At 58.7% G+C, this 8,104-nt stretch overlaps 1 protein-coding gene across 1 annotated transcript; it reads right to left on the bottom strand.

The window, feature by feature from the left end:
• Positions 1-2,474: 2,474 nt before the first annotated feature.
• On the bottom strand, positions 2,475-5,413 carry SHISAL1 (shisa like 1; the record flags this gene model as incomplete). Its single annotated transcript, XM_006109199.3, has 2 exons — positions 5,322-5,413; positions 2,475-2,688 (listed from the first exon to the last, which is right to left on the bottom strand). Coding segments are annotated over exons 1-2 (278 nt in total), but the record flags the coding sequence as incomplete, so codon positions are not given.
• Positions 5,414-8,104: the final 2,691 nt, after the last annotated feature.

Raw genomic sequence — 8,104 nt, 5'->3', positions numbered from 1 at the left:
TGCAGACAGGCCCTGCAGAGAGGAGTCTGTGACACCGGTGGGGGGTGGGGGGGGGCGGGCGGGGAGGGGTAAGAGGGGTCAGAGGGGCGCTGGGCCATGCTGGGCCTGGAGCCTCCAGGACCGAGAAGCAGTGACAGGAATGAAAGCAGCCGCGGGTGGGCACTGCTCTGAAGGCTCACACATCTCAACACTCAGACCGTGAGGGGCGGTACTGCCATCGCCCCCCCACCCCACTCCCGTGCCCCCTCACCCTCCAGCTACAGGCGGAGCACTGAGGCCAGAGCAGTCGCACCGGCCCGGCTCCAGCCCGGCTCTGCCACTGTACGCGGTGTGAGCACATGCAGGTTCTCGCCCTCTCTGAGCCTCAGATGGGAAGGTATTCACCCTGCATTCGAGGAAGGAGGGCTGGGGAGCTGGCCGCCGTGGGAGGAGGGGAGGATGGACGAGCGTTAAATCTCCTGCCTGACCAAAGGGGACATGGCGTGGTGGCAAAGCCTTCAGGCCCCAACATCACACAGAGAGTGGGACTCACACTGACGGCCCCATGGGCCGGGGCGGCGGGAGGTTTCCCACCGCCTCCCAGTGGAGCCACTAATCTCTTCAAGGGTCCCTCAATGAACACTCCTTCCAAGTGGATGTTCCCTTACCATGAAAACATACATACCCGCCCCGAGAATCAGCCTCAGCGTTATTAGGAAAGTATGTGAAGCATCCCCATTAAACTGAGAAAGATGATAAAAATGCCTGACAATTTCAAAGACTGTTTTAGAGATACTCGCCAACACGATTGGACAAGAAAAAAAGAAGTGAGGCACAAAAATGGGCACGCAGGAAACAGTTACCATTGTTTGTAAACGGCATAGTTAAACCTCAGAGAAAGAACTGAAAACGTATTACAAAGTCAAGGAACTTTAGTAAGGTGGCTGAGTATGAAGCTCACATATAGCAATCCTTAGGTCTTTTCATCGAAACAGCAGTCGCTTAGGAGATGTTGCGGAAGCAAAGACCCCATTTATAACAGCATAAGAAGAAATATGTAGGAATAAATGCAAAAGATATATATATATATTATCTATATGAAGAAAATTCCAAAACACTATGAAAGAAAATTTGAACAAATGGGGAAACATACCATGTTCTTGGATAAGAATATTTAGTATCATGAAAAGTCAATTCTCCTTGAATTAATCTATGAATTCAACACAATCTCAGTAAAAAATACTAACTGAATTTTTTTGGGGGGTCAGGGGTACTACACAAGCTAATCCTAGAGTTCCTGTAACAAAAGAGCCATGGGAAGTAAATCAAGAAGACTTTAAAACGTATTAATGGGCCCTGGCTGGGTGGCTCAGTTGGTTGGAGCATCAGCCCGCACACCAAAAGGCAGCGAGTTCAATTCCCGGTCAGGGCACATACCTACATTGCAGGTTCAAGTCCCAGTTGGAGTGTGTGCAGGAGGCAACCAGTCAATGTGTCCCTCTCACATCGATGTTTCTCTCTCTCTCTCTCTCTCTCTCTCTCTCTGTCCCTCCCTCCCTTCCACTTTCTCTGAAAAGCAATGGGAAAAAATATCCTCTGGCGAGGATTAACAAAACAAACAGAAAAAAAGATGTGAAGGCAAAAAATTAAAACATAAAAGAAATAAAAAAGAAAAATTTTAATAATCTCAGAGTAGAGAAAGCCTTTCTCAACATAAAACCCAGAAGACATAAAAAAAAGAAAACAAAATTAGATACAATTTGATTACATAACAATTAAAAATTAGTCATGAGGAAAAAAAACATCACAAACTCAGACACACTGAGAAAACATTTGTAATGCATATTTCCTTCATATATAAAGAGTTCCTGTAAATAAACAAGAAGATGGCCAAAAATCCAATAAGAAAATGAGAAAGGACATAAACAGCTAGCTCACGGTAAAAGAAATACAAATGGCTCTCAAACATGTGAAGCAATGCTCAGCTTCACTCACAATAAGAGAAAGACATGCTGCTTCCGTCATATTCCCACTGCTGCTCGGCTGGGAACTCCTCCTCTTTCTTTACACTCATCATGGTCCCCTCCATCAGGCCTGGTGTGTTTTAATCACCTTAAGGAAAGGGGCTTAATCTCTGGGTCAAGAGACCAATCGATATTTGTTGAACAAACAAGGAAGGAAGGAAGGAACTTGGGTCCTGTGGATTCCAGGCCCAAGTACTTTCGGCCTAGAAGCCTTCCGCCTACTTGCCTTCATTTAATTTGTAGCAGACCTGGAAGGTAGGCATGATGTGCCCGTTTCTCAGACGGAAAGGCTAAAGCGCAGAGGATAGAACAGGCCAGAAAGCTGCGTCTCCTGAACTCTCCCAGGTTCCTTCCAGGCCCAGCCACCACGGCAGTGGCGACCCAACAGCCACCCGAGGGGGCGGGGTGTTTGGTCCGCATCCTGCCTCGACGGGCCCCGGGCAGGGCGTGCGTGGCCCGGGGGGCACTTACTTGTGCGCGTAGCCCTCGGAGCTGGCCGTGAGGTTCGCCTGCATCACCGCCTGGAACTCCGTCTCGTTGCAGCAGTATTTAAACACCGTGTTGTTATGGTGACAGCAGAGGATGAAGGTTTTGTTGTCGGAGAGCCGGGGGCAGTGGAAGCCAAAGTGGTAGTGGCCTTTGTGGTCCGTGTACGGCTCACAGACCCGGAAGTGCGCGGACAAGACTGCAAAACAGAGTCGCCGGGCTCGGTGGGGTCCCCACCAAGGCCTGAGCACCAGGGGCGGGGCCTGGTGGGTCTGTCCTAGGGGGTCCAGTGCAAGCCCTCACCTCCGGCAGGAAGGCCCCCCGCCCTCCACGACAGCCCTGCTCACACTGTGTCCCCCAGACCGGGGCTCCCGTGAGCGGGGCTACATCTGAAGCCTCCTGGGACCCTCCCCGGCCGCTCCGCACACAGCAGGCACGTGAGGAGGAAACCTTAACACAGCGGTTCTCAACCTGTGGGTCTCGGCCCCTTTGGTGGTCGAACGACCCTTTCACAGGGGTCGCCTAAGACCATCCCGCATATCAGATATTTACATGACGATTCATAACAGTAGCAACATGACAGTTATGAAGTAGCAACGAAAATAATTTTATGGTTGAGTCACCACATGAGGAACTGTATTTAAAGGGCCAGAAGGTTGAGAACCACTGCACTAACACGTTAAGCGCCAGCCTGTTTTGTCTTCCGGAAGGAAAGTACAGTGCCAGTCACCGGTGACGGACTGGGCGCTTCATGTGTTAACTGTGGCCTCTCCGGCTCTGTCTTATTTAATCCACCTGCTGCTCCGTCAGGTGGGTCTGAGGCCCCACTCTACAGATGCAGAAACTGAGGCTCAGAGGCCTCCAGTGACCTGCCTGAGCTGGTGGTGGTGGTGCAGTGGAAGCCACCCAGGCCTGCCCCGGCTGAGCCCTCTCCACGCCTGCGCTCTGCTGCAGTGAGGCCTGGGGGACCTGCTGACAGGCCCAGGTGTCCTGAGGGGTGAGGAGCAGGCGGGCAAGAACGGCCCCCCTTGTGGAGAAAGGGCACCCCCTTCGCACCTGGGTCTCTACAAAAGCAGCGCCCTCCACCTGAAGGTCCCCAGGAGCCTGCTCCTGCCCCCCCCGCCCCCACCTGTCCCAGTGCCAGCTGCCCCGGCCTAGGAGGGGGCCCCGTTGCCAGCTGTGCCCTGGAGATAAACAGGGGAGGAGGCCTGAGCAGTCGCAACGGGAAAACCCTGGAGCGCTGTCCGGCCCAATTGGTATCTTCATACCAGGGGTGGCTGGATCTAATTTGTACCCTGAGAAGGGCCCCCGTTGGCTGAATGCATCTCTCCAAGCACCCAGGCCTGCTCTGGGCGACAGCCCCTCCAGAGCCGTCTCCCTGGGCGTCTGAGCCTGCAGCCCACACAGCTCCGGCCTCGCTGCCGGGGTCCCTGCTGGGCGCTGGGCCGTGGGCGGCCTGGGCAGCCTTGTGAGGTCTGGGCCCCGCCCCACGTCCAGCACCGTCTTCTGCGGAGACGGGCAGGACCCCTGCGGAGGGGTCCCAGTCTCAGGAGTCGGGGCTCCAGGCCCCTCTCAGCCTCCGCCCTGGGGTGCGGGGGTCACTGGGTGGGCCAGGAGGATGCACCTTCTCCTTTAACCCGTGGGCTCCCGCTGCACAGGGGGAAACTGAGGCTCAGAGCAGGGCTCAAAGTTTGTACCCTCTAAGCACTCGGAACTGCAGGCTCTCGGGGGCGCCCCTGGGCGGCCTCCTGAATCAGAGGCGCCGGGCGGGGGAGGGGTGGGCAGCCCTGCAGGAGGTGCTGACGGGCTTGGGCGTGGGAGCCCTGGCCTAGGGGATGCCATGCCGCAGGGGGGAGTGAGCGGGGGCATGGGGGGAACCGAGACAGAGACAGAGGGTGAGACAGAGAGAGAGATGGAGAGACAGCAGAGAGAGATAGAGAGACAGCAGAGAGAGATAGAGAGACAGCAGAGAGAGATGGAGAGACAGCAGAGAGAGAGAGAGAGAAAGAGATGGAGAGATAGCAGAGAGAGATAGAGAGACAGCAGAGAGAGATAGAGAGACAGCAGAGAGAGATGGAGAGATAGCAGAGAGAGATAGAGAGACAGCAGAGAGAGATAGAGAGACAGCAGAGAGAGATGGAGAGACAGCAGAGAGAGAGAGAGAGAGAAAGAGAAAGAGAGATGGAGAGATAGCAGAGAGAGATAGAGAGACAGCAGAGAGAGATGGAGAGACAGCAGAGAGAGAGAGAGAGAGAGAGAGAGAGATGGAGAGATAGCAGAGAGAGAGTCGACGCCTGACTCAGGTCGGGGCTCGGTCGGGGCTGCTGAGGGGCCAGCCTTGCTGGGGGTTAGGGTGCTCTGGGGTCAGCACTCTGTCTGGAAGCTGAGGCCCGGGTCCCTCCCACCCTGGAAACAGGAGGGAGAGCCCACCTGCCACCCAGGAGGCCGGGGCACCAGGGGTGGGGCCCGGGGTCACCTGCCGGGGTTCAGAGGCTGCCCCTCACTAGCTGTGCTGTCTCTGGCCAGCCCGTGCCCTCTCCAGGCCTCAGTGTCCTCTCTACCCAATGGGGTGCCTACGACCTCCCCTCGCTTGGACCTGAGGGGTGAGGAGCAGAGAGAATCCTAGGAAGGCCTCTCCCAGGCCGCTGGCAGCCACCGTGTACCCGAGCGCCAGGGCAGGCGTGTGCGGCGCGGCACCAAGCAGCAGCTCCTCAGCGGGGGTGCCCGTGGGCACCCCAGTCAGCACCCGGAACCCTGGCTGGGCTGGCCATGGCCCCGGAAGGGACTCCTGCCCCAGGCCTCCCCCTCCCCCGGAGCACCCCGGGGCGCTACCTGCCGGAACCAGCAGCGAGAGGACGGTGAGCACGTTCAGGGACCGCTGGCCACAACTGGTCATCGTTTGGCTTGCATGGGGCCGTCCGGAGCTGCCTGCGGAGCGAGAGTGGAGAGGCTGTGTGGGCGGCGGGGACAGACACGCGCGGCCACAGCGGGGGACGTGGCGGGCAGGGGGGCGCGTCTGCCGGGCGCAGGGGCTCGGCCGTGCAGGATGGAAACGCGCCATCCAATTTCCTTTCTGGAATGAATGACCTTCCCCCACCAGTCAACTGTCACCTCCTTTTCTTTTCACAGAAAAGGAGACTTAATCAAAGGCGGGGGCTCAGGTGGCGGAAAGAACCGTGGGGCGGGCGAGGCAGCGGGCGGGGCGGGCGCGGGGATGAGGGCTGGCTGCTCGGGGATGGAGGACAGCGCCTGCACCTCCGGGTGCACAGGACACTGGTCTCCTGCCGTGTCTCGAACCGTGACTTCCAGGACCCTGGCCACAGTGTGCACCAGGCGGGCCCCGTCCCGGCATCAGGGACACAGCAGTGAACGAAACAGACGCATTAGCACTGAACAGAGGCAGTCCCTGCCCCGGCCGGCACTGTACCGGCAGCACCGAAACGGATCAGCATTTAAAATACACCGAGGGGACACACCCTGAGGACGAGAGCAGACCCCTGTCCACGGTGTTCACAGAAGCACAAGCCACAGGAGCCCAAAGGGGCAAACAACCCAGGTGTCCGTGGACGGGTGACTGGAAAAGCCACAGTGTGGTCCCTCCGGACCACGGCCTAGGATTCAGCCACAGAAAGGAAGGAAATGCTGGCATTGCCACATGGTGAACCGCGAGGACACTGCGCTGAGCGAATGAGCCCGTCACCGAGGGACACATTCCATGGATTCCACTTACATGAGGTCCCTGAGGAGTCGAATTCATAGACAGAGTCGCTGGGGGCCGCCAGGGGCTGGGGGAGGAGGGATGGGGTTGGTGTTTAATGAACAGCTTCCGTCAGGGAAGATGCAAAAGTTCTAGAGACGAAGGTACTCGCTGCCGCCGAGCTGTGCACCGAAAGGGGCTGACGTGGAAAATGTTACGTTATGTGTATTTTATCGCAATAAAAAGGCTAGGAGGGGAATAAAGCAAGGTGTGTGTGTGTGTGTGTGTATGTGTGTGTGTGTGTGTGTGTGTGTGTGTGTGTGTGTAGAGTGCTGACGTGGGGGCTGTTAGGATGGTCTGGGCGGCCTCACTGGGGAGGTGACAGCTGAGCAGACATGAGCGAGGCCGGAACCCGCGGTGTGGCTCTCAGGAGGAGCGTTGCGGACCAGGTCGCAGCCAGTGCAAAGGCCCTGAGGTGGGAGCGCGGGGAGGCCAGTGCAGCCAGTGGGGGTGGGCAGGGGGAGAGGGGGAGAGGCAGGAGGGGATGCATCTTTATAGCACCTACTCTGTGCTGGACTCTGGGCCAAATGGGGCCCTAGTGGCACCCCGTTATGGTGTATGAATTGTGTCCCCCCAAGTTCATGTGGAAGCCCTAACCCCAGGAACCCAGAATGGGCCCTTATTGGGAATTGGGGCTGAGGCAGATGCAATTAAGATGAGGTCACAGCAGAGAGGATGGCCCCACCCACCATGACCGGCTCCTCATAGAGACGCGCGCACAGGGAGGACCCAGGTGAAGACGGAGGCGGAGATGGGGTGACGAGCCCACACGCCAGCAAACCCCAAGGATCACCCCCAAGCTCCCAGAAGCCAGGGCAAGGCCTGGGCAGTCGCCCTGAGAGCTCCCACAGGAGCCAGCCCTGTGACGCCATGACCCTGGGCTCTGGCCTGCAGGCTGCGAGCGCCTGCTTCTGTGTGCGAGCCCCGGACCAGCAGCCCCGGGGAGGGCGCAGGATGCTCGCCGCTCACCTGGGAGCAGGATGTGATGTGAGGGGTGGACCCCCGCAGAGCCGGCTGCACCCGCCTGCCCAGGCTGTCCCCCATCTGCTCAGCGGGTTCCTGTGGGCGCCCTGCCCCCTCCATCCTGGTTCTGATGTCAGTGCCACCCTGTCCCCGCCTTGGTGAGGCCCTCCAGCCCTCCGCGTGGCCCCAGAGATGGGCCCTCGTGATGAGGTTTGCTCTGGGAGAAGAGGCTGAGCAGGGCCACACGCAGCCCCCAGGAGCGGCCCCTCTGGCTGCCCAGACTGTCCTGGGGCACCGGCTCGGGTCCGGCCCGGCCTGGGCTGCAGGGGCCGCCAATCAGCTGGCTTGTCCTCACTCTCAAAAGCTGGCAGCCTGGCAGGGAGCGCAGGGACGGGAGCCAGGCGCAGGCAGCTCAGGATCCTGGCAGCAGAACAGAAAGCCACGGGACAGCCCAGAAGCTGGAGACCTCGGGGCAAGGAGCCCGGCCCAGCCTCAAGGCCCAGCGCAGGAGGCGCAGCATCCGGTCCTGGCCCTGCTCTCGGGCCCTTGGTCTTCTCACCAGCAGCACGGGCAGTGGGCAGTGGGCGGCATAAGGGTACCAGGAGCCCTTCTGAGGTGTGAGCCAGAACAGAAGAGGGGGTGGCAGACCCAAGGCTGAAATACTGAGCCCTGATGAGTTCTCCCGGTGAGTGCTCCTGGGGGAGGGCCCTCCTGTCTCTCCACAGGCCTCCCCGCTCTCCTCTGCTCCGCCCGCCCGCACCCCGCACCCCGCACATGCACACGGAGCCTGCTCTGCCCCGCGGGCTGTAAGCTGCTTAAATTGCTCTGAGCCTGGGTGTTCTCCTGGCCTCCCTTCAGGGCCCTCGGGGAGGGAGGAAGGAGATTAAAGCATTTG

Source organism: Myotis lucifugus, unplaced genomic scaffold (assembly GCF_000147115.1).
Source record: "Myotis lucifugus unplaced genomic scaffold, Myoluc2.0 scaffold_6884, whole genome shotgun sequence".
Lineage (NCBI taxonomy): Eukaryota > Metazoa > Chordata > Mammalia > Chiroptera > Vespertilionidae > Myotis > Myotis lucifugus.
This window is presented reverse-complemented; position numbering and strand designations above follow the sequence as displayed.